At 39.5% G+C, this 25,701-nt stretch overlaps 1 protein-coding gene across 5 annotated transcripts in view; it reads left to right on the forward strand.

Moving 5' to 3' along the window:
- The window catches only part of ZDHHC21 (zinc finger DHHC-type palmitoyltransferase 21), a 36,406-nt gene extending 11,275 nt beyond the window's left edge, over positions 1 to 25,131 (forward strand). For all 5 annotated transcript variants that reach the window (XM_063295040.1, XM_063295037.1, XM_063295039.1 and 2 more), the window contains 5 exons: positions 4,390 to 4,501; positions 7,852 to 7,990; positions 10,025 to 10,141; positions 23,450 to 23,493; positions 23,954 to 25,131. In XM_063295040.1, the coding sequence (XP_063151110.1) occupies positions 4,390 to 4,501; positions 7,852 to 7,990; positions 10,025 to 10,141; positions 23,450 to 23,493; positions 23,954 to 24,086 (545 nt within the window). In that variant the 3' untranslated portion in view covers positions 24,087 to 25,131. The remainder of the gene's footprint in view (positions 1 to 4,389; positions 4,502 to 7,851; positions 7,991 to 10,024; positions 10,142 to 23,449; positions 23,494 to 23,953) is intronic.
- The last annotated feature ends 570 nt before the right edge of the window (positions 25,132 to 25,701 follow it).

Here is a 25,701-nt window from a genome sequence, read left to right on the forward strand (position 1 = left end):
TTTTGAAGGCTGTGCTACAGTGCCTAGGATGCTCAGCAGCTAAGGTGTGATGAGTAGCTTCTCCCCAATAAGGCGCAGACTCGAACTTAGGCTGGCTAAGGAAATCTGGTTTATTGTGAAGGATACGGTCACTAGAGAAAGACGGGAATGAGCACGTGTTGGGCTCCTTCCCTTTATATACATGTGTGTAGGCCTTGCCCCTTTCCGCCCCCCATGTCCGTGTGTCCGTTCCTGGCCCTCTTGATGGGTGATTCGGGTGGGGCCGTCCAACTGCCATTATCCTCCTTCTGTGTGCGCCCCAGGTGAATGCCCTGGGGCCCTTTGGAGTGGCTGGTGATTATGTTGATGGCCGCCCGGCCTTGGGCATGCCACCCGTGCAATCTGTTCTTGAGGGGGGCAGCCTATGCATGCTTCCTGCCCCTCCCTTCCAACAGGAAGGCATGATCACGTTGTAGGGCATGTATGCCTTAGAACGGGGCATGACATACTGCCTCCCCAAGGAAGTCATGGCTTTGGCTTGTCCGGGTGGGCTGCGTGGAAACAGTTTACGAGTCTTTGCGCTGCGACGTGTCGGGACTGTACCCACTCTGTATGGGGAAAGTGTTTCCAGCGGACCAGGTATTGGAGGGTGCCGCGGAGCTTGCGGGAGTCTAACACTTCCTTCACCTCGAAGTGTTGGTGTCCATCGATCATGATGGGAGGAGGCGGGGGGGGTCGCTATGCCATTTGTACGGGATGACCTGCTTCAACAGAGCACAGTGAAAAACCGGGTGTATTCGTCGCAGGTTATGCGGCAAGTCTAGCTTATATGTCACTGGGTTGAGTCGCTCCAGGATCGGGAATGGGCCGATGAACTTGGGCCCCAGTTTCCTCGAGGGCTGCGGGGATTTGATGAATTTCGTGGAGAGGTAGACCTGATCTCCCACTTTGAAGTCTGGTTGTGTTGCTCGGTGGTTGTCCACAAAGCGCTTGTATGTTGCCTGGGCCTCGGAGAGGGCCAGTTGGATGACCGGCCAAACGTTGGCCAGCTGCGTCGCCCAGTCGTCAGGGGAGCAGGGCGGAGTGTCTGCCTGTGGGAGTTCTGGAATGGGGACAAACTCCCTGCCATATACCACCCGGAAGGGGGTGTGGCCCGTGCTCTGGTGCACAGCATTGTTGTACGCTACCTCTGCGAAGGGGAGTAGGTCTACCCAATCGTCCTGTTGGTAGCTTACAAAGGCGCGTAAGAACTGCTCCAGGGTGGAGTTCAGAATTTCCGTCGACCCGTCCGTGTGGGGATGCCAAGCAGTGGACAGTGCTTGCTTGGTGCCGAGTAACTTTAGGAATTCCTTCCAGAACCTGGAAGTGAATTGTGTCCCTCTGTCCGTGACCACTCTGGAGGGGGTCCCGTGTAATCTGTATATGTGGGTCAGGAAGAGGCGTGCTAGCTGTTGCGCGGAGGGGATGGAGGTGCAAGGTACAAAGTGCGCCTGCTTCGAGAAGTAGTCCTTTACCACCCATATGACGGTTTTTCGCTGGCTGGGTGGAAGGTCGACTATGAAGTCCATGGATATTTCCTCCCTTGGGCGTGAGGGTTTTGACACTGGTTGTAGGAGACCCTGAGGTTTCCCCGGTTTGCGCTTGACCCTGGCGCATGTGGGGCAAGCTGCGACATAGTCTTTTACGTCTTTCCGCAGTAGAGGCCACCAGAATTGTCGTCGGACGAGGTGCAGTGTCTTAACGAATCCGAAGTGGCCAGCCATTTTGTCATCATGTGATCGCCGCAGGATTTCGGGCCTCAGTTGTTCCGGGACATATAGCTTGTCCTGCCGCCATGCCAGGCTGTTTTTGACGGTGACGTTGGAGCGGTTTGCTTGCAGCCAGGCGTCCGTGTCTAGTGCCTGGGCAAACTGTTGTTGTATATCGGAGGGGATGTGTGAGCCTCTCCCCGCCCTTGCTGGTGGTTGCGCTTTGGTGCGTTGCGTTTCCGTGTGGTTGCGTGTGATTGCTGGGCAGCCCAGTTGCGAGTTAGTCCATACGGTTCCGATGATGTCGGATGCCTGGCTGGCGTCTTGCGGCCGGTGGGAGAGGGTGTCCGCCAGGAAGTTTTTTTCCCCGGTATGAATTTTAGTTTGAAGTCAAAACGACTAAAGAACTGCGCCCATCGGACTTGTTTGGGGCTAAGCCGTTTTGGGGTACTGAGAGCTTCCAAGTTTTTGTGGTCCGTCCAGACCTCGAAGGGGCAGGCGGCTCCCTCCAATAGGTGTCGCCATGCCTCCAGGGCGGCCTTGACGGCGAAAGCCTCCTTCTCCCACACGTGCCATCTCCGTTCCGTTTCGGAAAACTTGCGGGAGAGGTACGCGCAGGGCCGCAGCTGGTCGTTGGGATCCTTCTGTAGGAGTATTGCCCCGATCGAGAAGTCGGAAGCATCGACCTGGACCACGAAGGGCTTCGTAGGGTCAGGGTGAAGGAGGACCGGTTCCGTGGTGAAGAGTTTTTGGAGGCACTCAAAGGCCATCTGGCAAGCCGGAGTCCAGTTGAGGAGCGCTCCCGGGTTGCGTGACTTGCGCGTGTCCCCTAAACCCTTGGTACGTAACAAGTTGGTGAGGGGCAGGACGATTTTTGCTAGGCCTGGTTTGAACGCCCGATAGGAGTTCGTGAAACCCAGGAAACTTTGTAATTGTCTTCTTGTGCGTGGGTGTTCCCATGCCAGGATGGCTTGGACTTTGCCGGCTAAAAGATTAGCACCTTTTCTTCTCCTCAACACTCCTGGAGTTACAGATGCTGCCTGAGCGTGTATACAATTCTTTTTCTCTCAGCAGAGCAGGTACACATAAGTTTGAATTCTGCTATAACAGTTTAGATGGGTTCAGTAGGTTTCCGGCATGAATCAGCTTGAAAAAGAGGACAACCATCTCAAGGGACAGTGTCCTCCTGTCCCACAAGAACCACCATACCTTTAAGAGAAGACATCTTTAAAGCTTAATCACCATGCCAGGTTGTAAAGATGGCTGAATGTCCCAGCACATGGGAATGAGGGAGTTAACCATTCATTCTTTGAAACTTGCCTTGCTACGAGGCAGTGAAAGCATCATTGCTAGATGATTGGAAGGTGGTTTGGCGTGGGGTGGGAGGCACAGAAAATGGGGAAGGGGTGGTTAATTCTTCCCCTCTGAAAAAGCTTCTATTGGCAACAGTGGACACTCATGGCTATGGACAATACATTTGGTGCCCTGAAAGACAGAATTAGAACAGAGATCCCTAGCTAAGAGGCCCTTGAGTCAAGTGTTGAAGCAACATTAAACAGAAGAGGCAGTATGTCATAATAAAGATTATAAGAGCCTACAGAGACTCCATGTGTTTATTGCATGAGAAACAGAAGAAGCTTAGATTATGTCGTAGATTTTGTTGTTTTATGATAATATAAACTGGGTAGGGTTTTTTTTTGAGAAATGCAAGTGAATCGAATACTGCAGAAGCGTTCCTTTGCTTCTTTAGTATTATACATACTTATATGGTCAGATGTGTTTATTCCCTGCTTTTAAATTACATTGTGTAACTTGCCTTCTGTTAATGGTAACTCTCTTACTAAAGAGTAACACCTTTGTGACATTGGCTTTATGAGAATAGACTGAAAATCAGTTTCCCATCTGGCATTATTGCTAGTTTAATGATCTTGAATATTAGATTTCCATACTGCCAATGTGCAAGTGTGTCATTTTTCACCAAGATGAGAAATGCAGCAGCGCACAGAAAACTTAAAATCAAGTCTATATAAACAAATTAAATAATCGATTATTCACTATAAACTTCGTAATTTTATGGAAGCTCTATGTTTAATATACATATAAGAAGCATTTGACCATGTCAGTGTCATTCTGTTTGATTGAGTTTCTGTTTCAGAAATACCTTAGCTTTAACATTAAAGTGTGCTCAGATATAAAAATAAAACCATGCTGTTTGTTGCAGAAAGCAAATATGAGTATCATAGCTTGTATCCAAAGGTTTTTTGGGTAATTAAATGCCTCCTTAGAAATAAAATTAATTTTAAAATATCTGCACAGATAGATATTGGAAGCAGTTAAATGTACCTAAATTTATTTGAATTTGAATAGAATATATCCAAGTCCTAAAGATTTAAATTAAATTCTGAGGATAATTTGGATATTATCTTCAATGTACTGTACTTTTATTATGGCCCATGACCCCGGTTTCAGTCTCCACATGGGAAAATTCAGTAGTTTTGACTGATTGGAATAAGGGACATTTTTTACATACTTTCTTCTAAAATCCTCACTATCAGTATTCACAAAGTCAGAAAGTTTGTGATTGTTCTTGAAGAGAAACAAGAACTTAGCAACAATTCTGGTAGCCTGTTTCTGTTAATGTCGTCTTTGTTTCTCTCTTTAGAAAAAGACTTTTGGGAATTATGTAACAAATGCAATATGATGAGACCAAAGCGTTCCCACCACTGCAGCCGATGTGGGCACTGTGTTAGGAGAATGGATCATCACTGTCCGTGGTAAGATGAGTCTAGTATGTCATCTAATTTCATCTTTTTTAATTTCTAATTTGATTACAGTGACTCAATATGCTTTTCTAATAATTACATAGTTCATAGTTCTGATAGCATGATGACGTTCAGGAACCAAAAGTGATATTGGACTTTGAAATACTAATTTTGTTTTTAAAAATGAAAGCTGGAATATTAATGCGACACTGTAAAACCAAGAAACATTACTATTTCAAAAATAGTTCAGAAGCAAAAAATATTATTCACCTTAAAAATGCAACGATCAGGACTTCCATTGAACTGAACAAGTGAACTGAAGTCAACTCCTCTAAAAGTAGAGCTGATGGCCGCAGCAGAATGAAGAGCCAACAAGTAGACGGGCTCTTCATAATTCCTCTCCAGACAAGGAGAGGACTTGAGATCACCCACAAGTGCCCCTGACAACTACTCCTTCCGAGGAGACCACAAGACGGCAGTCTCTGGAGGGTTTGGAGCTCTGGGAGAAAGGGAATAGCCATCTTGCTCAAACTGCAGTCAGCACCTTTAAAAGGACTCTGGGTTCGCATACTTTCTTTTCTAATCACTTCAGGAAATTACTTGTTAACTGCTTTTAGGAACCTTTGGATCGACAAGTCTGAAAACACTGGGTGAGTTTTCCTTCAAACCTTAGTGAAAGAAGTTTTAAATACAAGTTTAAGGACTTAATTTTTTTTTCTGGAATTAACAGCAAAAGGTTGATTAAAACTTTAATTTTAGAAAGTTAACAAATAGATTAAGGGTCCAGATAAATTTGAGATAAGATTTTGGAATTAATTATAAAGAGTCCTTCCTGTGGGAAAAAGGTTTTGTTTTGAATTCTCTTTAAAAAAAAACATGATAGGATGGGACTTTGAAAGTTGGACACTAGAGGGAACTAAAAGGAACTGAAGATTACAATGAAAGGAGAAGAACACTTAAATTTGACTAATACAGAATGGAGCAAAATATTTTAACGTTGGACATATTGAAGGATATTTTTAAACAATGGACCAGAAGTTAATTTTAAGAGTATCTGCCTCTATGGACAGACTGTGTCTAAAATATGTTATGGAAGAAGAACAAGTTTTACCTGACAAGATTGAGACTGATTTGAGAGTGGATTTAAAAAATGACAGGCTCTAAGAATGATATGGAAAGAGATGCTACAGTGGACATACGAATGAAACTGGCTGATGTCTTAATAATTAAAAGGGATACACAAATAACAAACCAGGAGAGTGACCAGGATAATTTTCCTAAATTGGATTTTAAAAAGAGGCTTGTTAAAGCTTTGAAGAATTTTGTGAGAAGGGACAAAGAAAAAATGAAAAGAAATCAAGTTGTAGGACATTATTTGAAGGGACTATAGATCAGGATATATAATATAAAGCTGGTCTATTTGATCAAGGTTAAAATAGATACGTTGTTATCTCTGGTAACCCTTAATGGACTTTTGCTGACATCCAGACTGAAATGATGAGGCTTTAAGGATTTATTTATAGATAAGAGATGGGAATATGGGAAGAAGAGATCATTTGTTGTATTTTAAGAGAAGGTGATAAGTTACTAAAATGGTTTATACTAGTTGTGATGAAGGGGGAAGTCATTTCTTTATATATTTTATTTTTCTTTACTATATATTTTTTTCTTTTATATTTTTATCTCTTTTTTTCTTCTCTGCACCTTCTATTTTTATTTTTATTTTAGTTTGTATTAGTTTTTATTGTTGCAATTGTAATTTTAATAAAATTACTATAAAAAACATGCAACCATTGTTCTAAAATGTAGTAGCAGAAAGATTATAATGTTTTATGTTTCTAAAGCACTCATATGTTACATAAACTTCATTTTTCAGTGTTAAGGGAAATTATTCTATGTATATATACATAATCACATTTGTAGATTGTTATATATTTGTGGAGGTCAAGACCAAGGGAAAAGAATTACATAATAGTTAAATTTGTCATATGTTGGAATAAACATGCAGGCGTACAGGCAGTCAGAAATGTAATCATATACCAGTACGGTATATGGTGAGTGGGAGCCTCTTAATTTTAGTGATATAGTTGGTGTACACTTATTTTAAAAGGAAACAAGGTATTCAAACATTGTTGTCATGGTCTTGAAATTCCTGGCATGTTCTTAAGAACATAAGCAGTGCCATGCTGGATCACACCCCTGGCCAATCTAGTCCAGCGGTCTGATCTCACAGTGGCCGACCAACTGCCGAGGAAGCCTACTAGTCTTCCAGCAGATGGCCTTCAAAGGCCACCTGAATAAGAAATATTTCCTTTTGTCTATCCTGATTCTTCCAGTATTCAATTTCATTGGGAGACCTCTGGTTCTAATATTTTGGGAAAATGAATATCGCTTCTCCTATTCAGATTATCCACACCATGCATAATTTTGTACACCTCAATCATGTCCCCTCTCGTCTGCCTTCTTTCTAGCCTATAACACCCCAAGTGTCACAATCTTTCCCCCTGTGGAAGCTGCTCCAGCCCTTTCATCATCATAGTTGCCCTCTTCTGAACCTTCTGTAGTTCTACTATATCCTTTTTGAGGAGCAGCAACCAGAACGTCACACAATATTCCAGATGCGATTGCACCATTGGTTTATATAAGGGCATTATATAAACCTGGTAATTAATTTCCCAGGTTTAAGTAACCCAAGAAACTTAAAGGTTTCACTGCTGCACACCACAAAGGAAAACAAACAAAAAATAGAGGTTATGTGCCAGGGCAAAATACCTTTTTATATCATGATCAGGAGGGGGTTGTCAAAAAAGTCCAGACTGTTAGAACTGTGCAGCTGAAGTCATACTCACATACAAAGGGGTGGGATTTCAATTGCATGGTTGCATGCACCATCTTGACCTTTTTGACCACCCTCTCCCCTCCCCATGGACACTCCTAATGCTGGCATAATGAGTCAAAATGCTGGACTGGGCCTATATGTTGATTGTGATGTATGAAGTATAAGACTAGTAAGTATATAATCATCCTCTGACCTTATTACAATAAAGATATTCATTCAAGAGTGGGAAGATATGACTTTATAAAAATTCCCTGTATACCATGAACTACTTTATCTTTGTGAAAGGTTATGATAGCTGGTAGAACAGGACCAATACAAATTTAACTGATGAAGGCAAGGGAAGAAGCAGAAATGTAAAGGAAAGTAATGGTAAATGTTTTTCTGTTGCCCCAAGTCTTTCAGTCACTATGGGAAACATGCTTCTACCCTTAGAGGTCTCTAGGTTTCTTGAAGCACCTACTTTCGTGTTAAATGTTAGGAACCTTTGACATTCCTATCCCTGTGTTTACACTGTTTTCTGCAGGATTAATAACTGTGTTGGTGAAGATAATCATTGGCTGTTTTTGCAGTTATGCTTCTACACAGAACTTCTGAGTTCTTACACACTGCTACTTGCTTTCTGCCACTATTACTACTTTGAACCTCTGAAAAAAGTTAATGGGGTAAGAGAATTTTCTGCTTGCCAGAATAGGATAAAAATGGCATCTTAACATATTTTGATAATTGAAATAGTTGCTTTTGGAGTACGGGGTCCACTATGTTACTTCCATCTACTGACTGAACACTACCACTACACTCTCAAATCTGGTGGGGATTTCAGAGGACAGGAGAAGAGTCTGTGGGGATTATACGATGGTCTAAAGCAGGGATTGTCAAACTACGCCCTGTGGGCCAAATCCAGCCCGCCACCTGTTTTTATACAGCCCATGAGTTAAGAATGGGTAGGTGGCATATTGCCAGGTGTGAGTCTCAGCTGAGCTCCCAGGGTGAAGGTCAGGTCCTGGGCAGCAATGGCAGCCTATCAGCGGCCTCCTTGCTGGGAAGCCAGTGCCATCCAATGGCTGCCATGCTCCTTGGCCTGCAGTCCTGCCAGCCATGCCCAAAGAGGTGGGACGGGATCTGGGCCTTTTCAAAAATAGTTTATTGACCCCTGGAAAGATGGAAGGGAAGGTGGTAGAGGGAAATGGGAAGGGAGCAAGCCAACAGAGAAAAAAGTGAGTGGGTGGAGAGGGTTGAAAGGATGCCTTGAGGGAGCTGCAAGAGAGGAGAGGGAGGCAGTGAGAGGGTAAAAGAAAAGAGAAAATAACTTCAGCTTCAGAAATATCAGGTAGTCCTTGTTTAGTGACTTCCTCATTTAGTGACTTTTGGCAGTAATGATCGTGATGAAAAAGTAACTTTATGACCAGTCCTTGTGCTTATGACCTTTGCAGGTCTGTAAAGCAAAGGAAGGCTGAACTAAGATCATAAAATCGTGATATTTCACTTAGTGAACACTTTGCTTAATGACCAAATTGCCGGTCTCAATTGTAGTCACTAAGTGAGGTCAACTGTAATGTCAGCTAAACTTTAGGGTGATTTTTAATTTATGGAGTAGAGATTTTGATGTTCTGCATAACTGTACCATCCAATTCTTTACTCTGCCCTTTGGCAACAAGGAACAGAAATAGTAAGGAAAACCTGTTTTATCAAGACAAAAATTCAGTATAGTCAATACATCATACACAGTGTTGACTGCAGAAATAGATGGCTTGTCATTTTTCATTCTCTTTAAATTCAGTGGTCTGAAGCATTATTACCTTCTGATTAATTACAGGGCTAGTTCAGCTTTTCTGTGATGTGTCATAGCCACAACTTCTCCATCATGCAACAGTTGTCACAACTCTGTTCATTAAGTTGCATTGCAGATTGTTGTATCAAGCTATTGATTACCTGTTTTTCTCAGATTTTAAAATCTAAATAAAAGTAATATATACTAGACAGTGACTCAGAAGTATTTGTTTATAACAAACTTCAGCAAGATCCAAACTGTAAAAACATTTAGTGTGTTTTTTAAAAAATGTATAAACATTAAAAATTAACTTCAATATGTCAATATTACATTCAATATCTTGTGTACTATAAAGACTTTTGTTATATTTATGAACTAAGTAGTGTTAGTTTGGCAGAATTGATTGTTATTTGCACATTCTGCTGGAATGACAAACTACAGCATAGAAGTATTTCATAAAATTAAGGAATGAAATAATACACATTTCATTTGAAAGACTGCAGATACTGCAGTTGTTTGTCCAGTAGGAGGAGTAGTATTATTGCAAGATCTCTCTAGAAAGGAATTGTGTACAACGTACAGATTGGTTGGTAATTATCAGAAGTCATTACAGATGTCAAAATTTCATAAGCTTTCATGGGGGAACACAAGAGTTCTTGCAAGACTTAGTTATCTCAAGAGTTTTTGGTCAATTTGTATTTTTAAAGAATGCCATTGGGTACTACCCAGGAGAGGTCCAGGGACTGCATTGCTGACTGCTGTAGTAACCAATAGGCAATGGTAAAAAGTACGTGTAGCAAAAAAAAAAAGAGGGAGGGCACAAGCCACAGATTGGCCAAAGAAGCTGCAATTTTGCTTTGTGGAGTAGCTTTGTGCAGTTCCTGTTTATCAGAAAAACAATATTAAACTTTTATATTTTCTTTTACAGGATGTCTTTGTGTTTAGACATGAGCTTGCCCTAACAAGAATATCAACATTCATGGGTTTAATTATATTTCTTGGAATGACTGGACTCTTTTTTACTCAGCTAATTGGTTTATTTAATGTAAGTGTTTGATTCCTTTGAAATATTTTTATGCATATATTTATGTAGTGCTAAAAGTATATAATCTGTTGTTGTTCTTCAGCTGTTCAGTTGCTTCCAACACTTTGTGACCCACAGCTGTCGATTTGCCAGATTTGTCTGTCAATAGCTGCTTCTTTTGAGTTCTTGTAAGCTCCTGCTTATGTTGTAAATGAGAGTATCTAAACATCTTGTCTTGTATTGGCCTTTAACTTTTCCAAGGGTCTTCTCTAATGACTCTTGCTTTCACATTATGTGTCTACAGTATTTAAGTTTTTGCTTCATTGTAAGTGTTTCCCAGAAGCAGTCTGGTTTTATTTGATCTAGTACTCAACAGTTTGTTCTTCTAGCCTGATGATCCAGCTTTCACAGCTATTTCTTACAGCTGGGAAAACCATACTGTTAAATTAATAACATTCTACAATTATTTGCCAGGAATGCTGGGACTAATGGATAGACAATTAGAAAAGATTTATGGAACATTGTTTTGTATATGATCACTGTTTCGAGACTATTATATGCACACAAATGGAAAGACTGAAATACCCGCACTGGAGGAATGGTTGGTGAAGATGACGGAATTGGCAGAGATTGCAAAATCAACTTGTCTGATTAGGGAAAGGACAATAACTACATTTATTAGTGACTGGAAATCCCTTATGGACTTTTTGTTGAAGAAAAACAAAATGAACTTGTGATTTATGGGTGTGACAATTAGAAAGGGTAGACCATGGAGGGAAGGGGGTTATGATGTAATCTTAGGGTAAAATATAAATGCATTTATCACCACTGCTAAGAAGATCAGAAGCTGCTTCTGTATAATCTTTTCTTTTTTTCCTCTTTTTTCCTCTTTTCTATATTATCTATTCCCTATTTTTCTTTATTTTCTCTATTTCTTTTCTAAAATTTGTATTGTTTTTAGTACACATTTTGTTAAAAATTTCTTTGATAAAAATTATTTAAAAGGTTATTTGCCAGGAATGGTTTACAAGAATGTGAAATAATAAAAGTAGAGGGGAAGCAGGCAGATTTGAAGACTTAGGATATGCAGCCTAAGACACTCTAGCAGGGACTGGGTCCTGGATTTGCTGCATTTTGGAAAATAGCAAATGGAATCATTGATTGCCTGACACATTATTTGGAGAAGAACTGCAATATTTGTGGAAAAATAGCTGCTGGGATGAGAGGAAAGTTAAAGCCCTCTCCCACCACTTCATGCCTGATGTTAATTGGAAGCTGCATTAATTACAATTTGTTGATGTATTTTACTACTTGAATTCATAATCCAAATAACCATGACATGTATCTATGCATTTATTTTACTGTAGTATTATTTTAAATCTAATATTTATGTTAGCTTTATATTAGAAGACAAGTTAGAGAAATGGTGATTTAGATCTAGAGAAATTTTGAATCTTGCCTCTGCCATGAAATCACAAGGTGTGACTTTACAATATAATCAATAAAATTCTTGACTTGACTTAAATGGCCATTCTACGGAATAAAACTATATAATGTACATGAAGAACCTGAACCTGTTTTGAGCTTATGAGACTCTTCTGATTTAATTGAATAAAATTGAACAGTATGAAAGAAAAATCACCAAGCTTAAGACAAATTTAAAAGCTGTAACAAGTGTCTTAGAAAAAGGAAAAGGTAACAATAAATTGCTGAAACTAGATGGAAGACTGTGCTTCTGAGCTCACGCTGTGTTACCGGGTGCTACTATTAAAAAGCTCCTTTTGCTTGCAACTATCATGCCTCCCTTGGTACAGGTACCAAAAGAAAAACTCAGGATTTATATCTGTTAGTACTATGGGCCCAAATCAGGAGGATCTTAAGGGGTCAAAATAGAGTTGGAAACCAAATAACAGCCATTTTGTTGGCAATAGTATGTTCATAGTGCTGGGTTCCAGCTACAAATCTCAGAACTGTATTATCATTTGACTGAAGTTTCTGGACCATTTTCAGAGGCAGCCCTGTATTAATAGTAATTCAAATGAGAGTTTCCCAGAGGATATATTATTGAAGCAAGCTGATCCCTGTCTAATTAAGGTTGTAGCCGGCACAGAGGCTTATGCTAGAAGAAGCCATACTAATCAATAGGGGCATTTGTACTCCTAATGATAATTATGGATCATGAGCACTTTTAAATTAAGAGATAAGTCTTTGAGGAAGGTGCGTCCACTTAAGAGTTTGATGCAAAGGATAAATAGTTGGCTATGCTGAAGGTATAGTCTTAAGTCCCTAGATCAGAAGGTCTCAAATTTGGTGGCCATTAACTTGTGTGCACCCTCCGCCCAAATAAAACTTTTTCATTGTGCTTTGATACGGTTCGCACTCTATCACTTTTTCCAGTCAGAATGGGAGTGTGGTCTGGCAGCATTCCTGCTGTGTTTGTCAAGCCAGTCCAGCGTACCCAAAACTGGACTGTTTTCAGAAGTACTACCTGGGACTCTCCAGTATGGCTTTTACACTTCCAGCAGCAGTTCCTGAAATATCCCCAACTTGTTCCTGAGTGCCACCCAAGGATTGAGGATTTCTTGTCTAGTCTAACTTTCCTCCTCTTCCCTAGGTGGCTGTTCTTGGATTTCTTTTGGGGGGCCCACCATCATACAAGATCATGGCCCTGAGCCTGTGTCTCCCTTCCTTCCTTCCTTCCTTCCTTCCTTCCTTCCTTCCTTCCTTCCTTCCTTCCTTCCCTGCTCAGTGACATGCGGCTGCCAAATTTTAAGTGAAATTATTGGGGAGGCATAGGGTACAGATTCTACCTATAATCCCCAACTCTGGAGTAGCAGGATGGGGACTCTGAGCCTTTCAAGCCCTGCTTTGATTTTTCAGAAAAGGAAAGAGAGAAGTGGACAGGGATAACTAGCACAATCAGGGCTGACCAAGGAGGTTTTCAGCGGCAGCGGCACTTTATATTGCCTTCATTATCTCAGCTGCATTATTTGTTTGTTTGTTTGTTTATATTTATATTTATATTTATTTATATTTATATTTATATTTATATTTATATTTATATTTATATTTATATTTATATTTATATTTATATTTATATTTATTTATATAATTTATTTTCTATCCCGCCTTTATTGTATTTATAAATAACTCAAGGCGGTGAACCTATCTAATACTCCTTCCTCCTCCTCTTTTCCCCACAACAACCCTGTGAGGTAGGTTGGGCTGAGAGAAAGTGACTGGCCCAAAGTCACCCAGCCGGCTTTCATGCCTAAGAGGGGACTAGAACTCTCAGACTCCTGGTTTCTAGTCCAGAACCTTAACCGCTAGACCAAATTGGCTCCCTCTCTCTTTCCCCACTGCCTCTCATGAAGCAGCTTGGCCCAGGTTCCACCTTGTGAAGCAAGACTGAGCCTTGTGCCCTATTCTGGGGAAACCATTCTAGGAAAGCTAGCCACTGGAGGGGAAGACCTTCATGAACAGCAGCTTTGCCCAGTGTCTGCTTGATGGACACTGGGAAGCCTCTGAGCCAGGCTTAGCCTATCTCAGCTTGATTGCCAAAGGTAATTCTTGGGTGGCTTGCTATGACCACCTGTGGTCTGAGCAAGCTGGCTTTCCCAGAGAACAAAGGTGTCTTTTCCTGCTGACGAGCCAACCAGCAGTCTTGTCTTTCCCCTCTTCTAAAGGTGGTCTTCAGGGGCCTTGGCCTTGAACCTTTTAGCCCACTCCAGGCAGCCCAAGTACTGCACCTCTTCACTTTGTACAGGAGGACAATGCCTTTCATTGGGAAGACAGCACACTTGGGCTGTCTGGAACAGGCAGTCAGGTTCAGCACCAAGATCCAGTTGGATCCCCTTTAGGAAGAAGCCAATGAAGAAGTAGGGGGAAAGTGAGACTAGGCAGAATACCTTGATCCTGGCCAAGTCACCTTAGCCAGCACCCAGACTGAGTTGCAGTTCTTGCAGGAGCCATTGCTGTTGGTGCATAGCTAAATCCAGCATCAGCAACTGGAGATGGTCTCCTGCATCCAGCAGAAGCAAGCATAACCTGTCCTAACAGCCAGGAACCACGCTGAGACAAGGAATAGGTCTCTAGTGTTTTATTACTGCTACATAACAGAAAATCCTAACAAACTGAAGAAGCGTGGGAAAAACCCAGACATATAAACCCCAAAGGCTAAGGCGGGCCTGATCTGTGTCTCTTTGAATAGATACCTAATTCCTCAGTACTACACATGCGCTTTACAGCCTGGATGGGAGCCCCCTGCTTGCCATCCTTACTCATGACATAACCCCTGTCAAATTTGTTTACTATCTCAAGAGGTTGTAACCCATGGTTTGACAATCACTACCATACATGGTCTCACTTAGTGATTTCATGAATATATTTAAGCAAACAGGACTGGGAGGCAGGATACAGTTCTCTGAGACTCTGCAGCATAAATATTACGGAGCATAAATTTCCAGAATCACATTTTGGAAATTACCCTTTTGATACAAATGAAACAATAAAATATGGATTTTTTGGTAGACTGGCATTTGATGGCCAGAAGATTAGCATCCTTATGTCAGTATAACACCTACCAAATTGTAACCCTCTGATGTCTTCCGGACTTACTATCACAAACTGGCTTTAACTAGTCTGACTTTGCCAGGGCTTGCAGGATACAGATATGACAAATATTACACATTTTTAAATTAAAGAAATGCATATTAATTGTGGAGTTGTGTGCAGCTTTAAGAAAAGAGGAAGATCTCGTATGTGTCAAGTCTAATTGAATGTTAGATTGGATTTACTCACAATTGGGTTGATTTTCAATTTGCAGTATGAAAAACATTCACTGGAATAATATAACTCAAAGATCATACAATAATATAATTAAAAAAACAATCAGCAGATCAAATATCAGGGTGGTCATGCTAATACCAATACCAGTATTCCATGTCATGAATACAGCTACTTTTTAATTGATCTTATATCTTGAGTGTGTTTCCTTTAACTTGTAATTATCAATTTCATATAGAGATCTGCTGAGGTTCCTTAATCTTTGTAGCCAATTCTAGTTCTAATAAAGAAATACATGTGTAAGATTTTTGGCCTGTGATAACTCCAAACCTATGAAGCCCTATTAAAGATGTGGAACCTGTTCCTTAATAGAGAGAATTATAATTGTCTACCTAAAGATTACCTGGTCCAGCAGCAAGATTACTTGTGATCCCTGGTTGCATTCTGAACTTGGTTCTGGCAGTAGCTGTGTCCATGAGCTATATGTATATTTCTTATAATTGGTGTTGGGATTGTTAAGCTCCTTTGACCTGTACTGTGTGTTTCCAGTGTCTTGCTAAAGGAGTGACTCGATCATTTCTCAATTGTCATCTTACAGCAATGAGAAATTTAATATGAATTCATTTGTTTTTGATTTTACATTACTTAAAGAGCTGTTACTAGGATAATAATTTCCTAGTATACTTATTTCCACAACAATTCTTGTACTAAGCTTATCAGTGTGGTTCTAATCACTTATCTGCTGAATTTTTATGAATATAAATCTGTATATTTAGCTTCCCCTGCTCTTTCACACACCATCAGAGCTTGAGTTATCTGAAATTAACAATAAGTTAACTGAAATTAATCTGAAGTTAATGATGATTTAACACATTAAACATGCATTTAATATATTATGCAATCATTTAATCTAGTTTATACAAATACTTTTTTTAGTTAAAATGAGTGAAATACTTAGTATTTTTCCTTTATTTTTATTTGCTGGTAATTTTGGAGGCAGAAATATTTTGGGTGGAATTTTTTTTACCAAATTTTGCATTGGATTTTTATTTGGTCAGCCACTTATCTGGAATGCTTTGTATAAATGAAAAATCCGGGTTATCAGTAACTGCTGAAAATAACAGGATAATCGCTTAAGCAGTGATTCTCTGATGTCATTGTGGGAGGCTCATAAAAGAGGATTATCCATGACCCAGATAAAATAATTAGAAATTACTTGGACACTTACAAATGAATGATTTACTGTACTAATCTCATTTCCAAAGTTAGAAAAGATCTGTCTCTCAATATAATACTGCCAGATGTTTTTAGTTGAAATGCATCCTTTGAAGAGACTAATCTGAAGCCTAATTTTAAGGATTATCTTTGATTATTTTTATTTAAAATCTTAAACAGGATCCGTTTTTATTTTCCATATGTTATTGCAAATGATTAACAGAGTTAACAGATTTTTTAAAAGAATGTTAGTTTGGAGCCCATTGTATCTCAGATGTAGACAGTGGTGTCTTTTTTTGTTACTGTTTTTGGGTGCCTTTGAGTTGGTCTTTTGGAATTCTTGGATCACTTAGCCAAGCTCAAAAAGAAAATAGACTTCTTTTCACGTTTTTTATTAGAATGAAAGGGAGTTGTGCAGGTGTCTATCCAATATGTTATACTTTCAGTATAGAGGGATAGATCTGCATGTGGGACATTTGTGATCTCTGCTGTAATTAGTGAATCCAATCTCACCTTTATCCTTGGAAAAAGGAAAAGAAAATTGTATTGCCTAACACTGGCCATATTACTGCTGAATTTCGGCACTACAGTCTTGGAGTATAGGGGGCATTTGCAGCCCACAGGTTGCCCACCTTTGAATGGTTACAATTGTATGTCATTTGTACTGTGATTACACTCTGGCTATAATTTTTTAGATACAATTCATGTCCTGTGAGCGATCAGTGAACCTTGTTTGTGCTCTATTCATCTTGTAAGTATAAGGGAGGGACTGGTAGAGGAGGCTTCTGGGAGGCAAACTGCTTCAACCTTCACCTAAAAATGCACCTCCAAAAGACCATTTTTTCACTGAATTTCAGCAGCATGATTTCATGCTGTCTGGGGAGAGAAGGATTGAGCAGGCTTAAGAAGGCCATGGCAGAGGCCTTCTCATTTCCTCCCTTAAACTCAGTCCCCGTTAAGGCCAAATAGGACTGAATAAATGGGCTTTCCAGCTGGTAGGAGCAAGTGGCAGCCCAGGCCAATAAAACATTCCCCATTCCCTTGGAAAATTTAGTCTATCCTTGCACCTAAGTTGGTTGGTTGGTTGGTTGATTATTTTTACCTGCTGCAGTTGAGAGACCTGTCAGGTGACAGTCATGCCATTAAAACACCCATGGTACAGTGCATTAAGTAAGCAATTATAAAAAGCCAAAAGTATAGAATAGACATCATAGAAACAAGGAAAGGGTGTCATTTAAGAGTCAAAGACCCTCTTAAACAATTCTATTTCAACTAATTTTCTAAAGCCTAATAAAGTAGGAACTGATTGAATTTCAGGAGACAAAGAGTTCCCTAATATTGGTCCTGCAACAGAAAAACGTTGGTGGGACTTCATCCACCTTCCTTCACAGCTTCTCCTGGGTTGAAATAGGTCAGGGAAGCTGATCCTGGAGTGATTTCTTTCTTTTTTTGTCTCTGTGTGCTATAAATATGAAACTGTGAGTAAAATTTACAGATGCCTTTTTTTTTTTACCTGCAGATACTACAGATTTGTTAGCATTCATGTTATTTCATATACAGCTATTTTTATTACTTATTTAAGATGCCACTGAGCTATGATGCCTCCAGCTGTGATGTCCTCAGATGTACTGAGCTAAATAGGGTCATTCCCGGTCAGTAGCTAGATACACAGCTATGAGAGAAAGCTTAAACATCACAGCAAATGTGGGCAATTCAGAAAGTGACACGTTTCTTCTGAAGTGGTATTGAATCAATCAATGCTCTGATAAGGCCTGCTGTTGCTTCTGGAGATCAGGGTGGCAAGATATATATATTTGTCCCTTCTTACAAGAACAGTTGTGTTACATTTAGCTGTATTCTGAAGATTCGTATTTTACAATAATGTACCTTTCTTACTGTGTAATTGAATTTTTGTACAATTCTGAAGAATTGGTTGCTTTGTTATTTCCACAAGTTCCATTTCACTGGATGCCATGTTGTTATTCTCACAAGTTGGAAGGTACATATTGATGTACATATTGAGAAAACTATTATTTTATTAAGTATCTAGACATCCTTAGCATGAGCAGAAGTTATTTTCATTTTCTGAGAATTGTTCCTTGCCATTCATGATTGTCATTATGTTGCATATTCACTCTGGAAGGTCTTCTGACAATCTGAATGGGAACCACTAAAATTGTAATCTAGACTGGGAAATTAAAAGTATAGCTTTTGCAGGAAGGGGCTAAATTGAAGAGGTAGTAGAAATGTTTTAGTGTGTATGAGATGTTCTGTGTGTTGCTGTTAAGATTCTTCTCTGGGTTAATTTGGATATTAAGCATTTGATATTGAAAACTTTGACTTCCAGGTGGATCTCTGAGGTATGTATGTTTCTTATACAAAAATTTGAATATGCTCATATTTCAATTGCAAACCCAATAAAAGAGGTCCTGAAATCACGTTCCTTGTGATTACATGGACACAACCAAGCAGTTTACTTGGCAACATTACAGAAGTGTTTTGTCATTGCCTTATTCTGAGATGTGCATGTCTTTTATGTGGTTCCCATTCAAATACAAAATAATCTTATCCTGCTTAGCTTCCAGGTTAAGACATGGTCAATCAGATGCATAAATGGCCATTGCTAAAAGGCACAGATTTTGAAAAAAAAAATCCAGATGATGAAAATTCCTGAAATAGGAAACAGAGAATACAATCTTGATATTAATACAGTATTAATATGGTTATAAGCTTTTACACTCTTGTATAAATGAATATTTAAACTGAAATAGAGTCAATATCTGCACTGTCTGCTTAAATATTGTTTCTTTAAATACCTACACATAAACAAGAAAACAAAGTAAGAATGGTAAAATGTAAGTTTATTCATACTTACCTTGTTTAGGAATTTTATTTTTCAGTGGGAAAAATTATAGTGGGAAGTGGGAAAAATAGTGGGAAAAATCCTTTTCCCGCTATGGAGTCTGAATTTTTTTTTCCTAATTTTTCAGACTCCATAGTGGGAAAAGGATTTTTTAGGAAGACAGATCATCTAATGTTTGTGATGGTGAAGGACATTCCATCCATAGACGAGACTGTGGGATAGTGTTTTTTTTTTAGGAATCCTGTGCCTTTGTTTGTTTGAATTTAAATTATAATTGAAAGAAATCAAAGTGCTTACATTAATTTAACTTTCATGGCTTTATATGCTGAATCTCTAGTCCAATTCAAAATGAATTTCAGATTTCCCTTCTGCTTTGTAGGATACTTTGAAAGGTGAGGTCCAACCTTGACTCAGACAGTTCAGCTGCCATCCCAATTTCATTACCTAACCTCCAAAGACAACCTTGGTGTGGCTGTATTACTCAAGTTGAGGTTGCTGAGCTGCATTTTTTAATGTCAGAGAGATTTTTAATTGTCCCAGTTCAAATAGCTAAATGAAGAAAGGATGAGACCAAAAGAGGTCACTCTTCTTTCAGCATGATCAAGTTCTGAATTCTACCCCACCCCCAGAAGGGACTACATGTTGTATAATGTGGTATCTTTTTAAAAAAATTAATGAAGTTTCTCTGAATTCAAAATTTAAATTTAAGGTATTTCTTAATTTTAGAAAATTCCTTAACTATCCTAGTTGCAGTTAAGGGCTCAAGGATATCCACTATTCACAATATAATATTTCCTAAAAATAGTACATGGCACATTAGCTCGATAAAGTACTTCTCCCCATCTTGGTATACATTTACTACATAAATGAAAGAAATTATTTTGGCCACAGTTCTTCGTTGTTCATTCATTTAGTCGCTTCCGACTCTTCATGACTTCATGGACCAGCCCACGCCAGAGCTTCCTGTCGGTCGTCAACACCCCCAGCTCCCCCAGGGACGAGTCCATCACCTCTAGAATATCATCTATCCATCTTGCCCTTGGTCGGCCCCTCTTCCTTTTGCCTTCCACTCTCCCTAGCATCAGCATCTTCTCCAGGGTGTCCTGTCTTCTCATTATGTGGCCAACGTATTTCAGTTTTGCCTTTAATATCAATCCCTCAAGTGAGCAGTCTGGCTTTATTTCCTGGAGGATGGACTGGTTGGATCTTCTTGCAGTCCAAGGCACTCTCAGAATTTTCCTCCAACACCACAGTTCAAAAGCATTGATCTTCCTTCTCTCAGCCTTCCTTATGGTCCAGCTCTCGCAGCCATATGTTACTACGGGGAACACCATTGCTTTAACTATGTGGGCCTTTGTTGTCAGCGTGATGTCTCTGCTCTTAACTATTTTATTGAGATTGGTCATTGCTCTTCTCCCAAGGATTAAGCGTCTTCTGATTTCCTGACTGCAGTCAGTATCTGCAGTAATCTTCACACCTAGAAATACAAAGTCTTTCACTGCTTCTACATTTTCTCCCTCTATTTGCCAGTTATCAATCAAGCTGGTTGCCATAATCTTGGTTTTTTTGAGGTTTATCTGCAAGCCAGCTTTTGCATTTTCTTCTTTCACCTTCATCATAAGGCTCCTCAGTTCCTCTTCGCTTTCAGCCATCAAAGTGGTATCATCTGCATATCTGAGATTGTTAATGTTTCTTCCAGCAATTTTAACTCCAGCCTTGGATTCCTCAAGCCCAGCATGTCGCATGATGTGTTCGGCATACAAGTTGAATAGATAGGGTGAGAGTATACAGCCCTGCCGTACTCCTTTCCCAATCTTAAACCAGTCCATTGTTCCCTGGTCTGTTCTTACTGTTGCTACTTGGTCGTTATACAGATTCTTCAGGAGGCAGACAAGATGACTTGGTATCCCCATACCACTAAGAACTTGCCACAGTTTGTTATGGTCCACACAGTCAAAGGCTTTAGAATAGTCAATCAAACAGAAATAGATGTTTTTCTGAAACTCCCTGGCTTTTTCCATTACCTAGTGAATAATGGCGATTTGGTCCCTAGTTCCTCTGCCTTTTCTAAACCCAGCTTGCACATCTGGCAATTCTCGCTCCATGAATTGCTGAAGTCTACCTTGCAGGACCTTGAGCATTACCTTACTGGCATGTGAAATGAGTGCCATTGTTCGATAGTTTGAACATTCTTTAGTGTTTCCCTTTTTTGGTATGGGGATATAAGTTGATTTTTTCCAATCTGATGGCCATGTTTGTGTTTTCCAAATTTGCTGGCATATAGCATGCATTACCTTGACAGCATCATCTTGCAAGATTTTGAACAGTTCAGCTGGGATGCCGTTGTCTCCTGCTGCCTTGTTATTAGCAATGTTTCTTAAGGCCCATTCAACCACACTCTTCAGGATGTCTGGCCCTAGCTCACTGACCACACCGTCAAACCTATCCCCGATATTGTAATCCTTCCTATACAGGTCTTCTGTATATTCTTGCCACCTTTTCTTGATCTCTTCTTCTTCTGTTAGGTTCTTGCCATCTTTGTTTTTGATCATACCCATTTTTGCCTGGAATTTACCTCCGATGGTTCTAATTTTCTGGAAGAGGTCTCTTGTCCTTCTTATTCTATTGTCTTCTTCCGCTTCCGCGCATTGCTTGTTTAAAAATAATTCCTTATCTCTTCTGGCTAACTGCTGGAATTTTGCATTTAATTGGGCATATCTCCCCCTATCACTGTTGCCTTTTGCTTTCCTTCTTTCTTGGGCTACTTCTAGTGTCTCATCAGACAGCCATTTTGCCTTCTTGGTTTTCTCTTTCTTTGGGATGTATTTTTGTTGCCGCCTCCTGAACAATGTTGCGAACTTCTGTCCAGAGTTCTTCCGGGACCCTATCTACTAAGTCCAGTCCCTTAAATCGATTCTTCACCTCCACTGCATATTCCTTAGGAATATTAGTGAGCTCCTATCTAGCTGATCTGTGGGTCTTCCCTAATCTCTTTAGTCTGATCCTAAATTGTGCAATAAGAAGTTCATGATCGGAACTACAGTCAGCTCCAGGTCTTGTTTTTACCAACTGTATAGATGTCCGCCACCTTTGGCTGCAAAGGATGTAGTCAATCTGATTTCGGTGTTGTCCATCTGGTGAAGTCCATGTATAAAGCCGTCTCTTAGGTTGTTGGAAGAGAGTGTTTGTTATGCAGAGTGAGTTGTCTTGGCAAAATTCTATCAGCCTATGTCCTGCTTCATTTTGTTCTCCCAGGCCATGCTTACCTGTAATTCCAGGTGTCATTTGACTGCCCACCTCAGCATTCCAGTCTCCTTTGATGAAAATAACATCTCTTTTAGGCGTGTTGTCCAGTAGGTGCTGCAGATCCTCGTAGAACTGCTCTACTTCAGCTTCTTCAGCATCTGTGGTTGGGGCGTATATTTGGATCACTGTGATGTTAGATGGCTTGCCCTGAATTCGAATTGAGATCATTCTGTCGTTTTTTGGATTGTATCCAAGCACTACTTTAGCCACTTTACTATTAATTATGAAGGCTACTCCATTTCTTCTGTGGTCCTCTTGTCCACAGTAGTAGATCTGGTGGTCATTTGATGTGAAGTGGCCCATTCCAGTCCATTTCAGTTCACTGACGCCCAGTATGTCTATCTTTAATCTTGACATCTCACCAATAACCACATCCAATTTGCCCTGGCTCATAGATCTTACATTCCAGGTTCCAGTGGTGTGTTGGTCCTTAGAACATCGGATTCGCCGTTCACCGCCAGCACCATCGGCTGCTAGCCATCCTTTCGGCTTTGAGCTAGCTGCGTCATCACATCTGGGGCTAGTTGAACTCATCCTCTGTTCCTCCCCAGTAGCATTTTGACCATCTTCCGACCTGGGGGTCTCATCTTCCGATGGTATACCGACATATCTCTGGTTGTACTGATCCATTGAGTTTTCATGGCAAGAATGCTGGGGTGGGTTGCCATTACTTTCCCCAGGGATCGCATTTAGTCTGACCTCTCAAGACCTTCTCATCTTGGGTGGCCCTTCACGGTTTAGCTCATGGCATCATTGAGGTGCTCAAGCTCCAGCACCACGACAAGGTAACGATCCTTTGCTGAAGTGTTCTAGAGATCCATATATTCAGACAATTGGATTTCAGCATTTCATCATCTGGCTGAGTAGGAAACTCACATTTAAGTAGAAAAATCCTTATTTTTGCTGGGTGATAGATTGCAGTAAAACTGTAGAAAGATTGTGATCTTTGTTATCTCTCTTTATATATATGTGTCAGTGTGTGTTTGTATATACACACCTAAAGACATAGAATAACCTCATTGTCAAAGATACGTCATAAAAGTTTCTTTCTTTGTAAGCATTCTACATATATACCCTTTCTATATACTTTTGCAGAATAACACACTTTGTATTTTCATGATGTATAGAAATATTTAAGAATGTTTTTTTTCTTAAAATAGGATATTACAAGTATAGAAAAACTGGCCAACTGTTGTGAAGAAATGTGAGTATCATTTTGATTTGTTAAAGTCTTTACGGAGCTTGGCAATAAGATGCATGTGTGAGAAACACTAAAGGCACTAATGAAAGCTTAGCGTACCTTTTTCACAATGATTCACATGGTGCTTTAATTAATTAAAAAAATCTTTTCTGTCTGGTGCAATCAAAACAATGCTTTCAAAGCATGGTCCAGAAAGGAGTTTTGTTTTGTTTTGCTCTGTTTTGTTGGCAAACAGTGTGTTGACTATGAGGAACATCTTAGTTCTACAGCTGCAAATGCAGTTTGCGTTTCTTAGAGTAAAGTCTCAGCTGCCTGCTGAAGTGAAAGAAAATCTTTGCTTATGGTGGCTCAGATGTAATTCATCAGAGTCAAGTAATGGATCCCCAGCCAACCTGTATTGTTCTAGTTGACTGAAGTGCACCATGGAAGTGCTGTCTTTCACTAATAATGCTGTCGTCTGTAGATCAAGACCTCAGAAGCCATGGCAGCAGACCTTCTCAGAAGTTTTTGGCACTCGCTGGAAGATCCTGTGGTTTATTCCTTTCAGGCAAAGGCGACCACTGCGAGTTCCCTACCACTTTGCCAATCACGTCTAAACAGATGGATAGTAGGCACAGATGGGTCCTCCATGCTGGAAGTGTGTTACAGGTTTTGTGATAATAGAACTGTGGCACTCCTCAAGTCAATTAAAATCTACCCACCCATCTTAGACGTCACAATGTGCCCCAGGGTTTATTTTAATAATGAAGATCTCCATTCTGCTTAGGGATTAATGCACATTTCTCTATTTACATTCAAAGTGTACTTACGTTCAAATTAGCATTGGAGAGAAATTACTTCAGTATCTGAGGTTCATAATAAAAACGACTGATGTACAAATATTACTTTCTTTGTTTTGATACTGGATAATATGATTGATTTTGATAGAAATTCTGTGATTTACACAGATCAACAAGTTTGGATGTATCTTGACAGGCTTGAATTTGTTATTTTTTATCAATAATACCTGCTGGATTATGTAGATATGTCTGTTTTCCTATTCATCGGTTTTAAAGCCTCCAATGCCTTCTTTTATTTATGATTCATGGTATTAAAGTGCAGCTTATCTCTAGAGAAGACTGGCATTTTAACAGTGGGTTTTTAAGAGGAAGAATAATTTTTGCTTTTATGTCCTCAGGTTTATAATATATGTTATTGTGTAAAAACAAAACAAAACAAATCCATTGCTGTTTTGAAAGAAAAAAATGTTATAAAACGTATAATTCTCTCTTCTTTGTACATGCAATAATTAGCCTTAAGTGCTAGATGTGTCTTAGAAATATATACTGGGTTAAGAAAAAAAAAGCTTATGCCATGATCCAGCCAAAGTTAAGCACCTTTTAAATCCTACTTATATTAGTGATACATTTAGTATTTTTTTCATTCACTTCCAGAAGAACAGGCAAGCTGTTGTGTTGCAATTTGAATACTAGCAGATCTGTTTTTCTGGGTTTAAGCTCCAGTCCTACACACTTACCTAGAAGTGATTTATTTTGAATAGATATGCATAGGATTCTACTAAGTGCCTAATTTTGGTGGGATTGTGCCTATAAAATTTATCAACATTTACTATACCATATCTAATAAAAAACATATACAGTACTGTGTTATTGGTATAACTATATTTCTTGTTTTGTACTGTCATTACTAGAAATATTTAAAATTTAAATTTCATGTGTTCATAGATTGGGTAATATATGTTGGAGATATTTTAACAATAGTATTTATATAGTAAATATGGATGTTAAAGATTAGCATTATCTACCCTGTGTTACATTCTAAATAGATTATATGAAGTGAAGCAGGCATGCCATAAAACAAGGTTCTAATAGGTAAAAATAGGTAATTTGATTTGTAGATAAATCATAGCTCTGGTTTGTATCCCAATTATTTTTCAGTAATGTAAAGTTTTAGCAAGTTCATTCTGTTAAAAGGAATGTTTGCTATTCCAAGGCTTATAAAGAAACAAAATCAGTGATCTAGTTTTGAGAACGGTATAAGAATAAGAATATTTACATAATCAAGAAATATAGGAGCATGGGGACTATGGAAGCTGCCTTGAGCTGCTGAACAAAAGGCGGGATATACTTCTAATAAATAAATAGATAGGTATAATGGTGTGAGGACATGTTGGCACAAACCCAATCTTATTGTTGGCATGAAGTAGCTGTC

Source organism: Candoia aspera, chromosome 2, assembly GCF_035149785.1.
Source record: "Candoia aspera isolate rCanAsp1 chromosome 2, rCanAsp1.hap2, whole genome shotgun sequence".
Classification (NCBI taxonomy): domain Eukaryota; kingdom Metazoa; phylum Chordata; class Lepidosauria; order Squamata; family Boidae; genus Candoia; species Candoia aspera.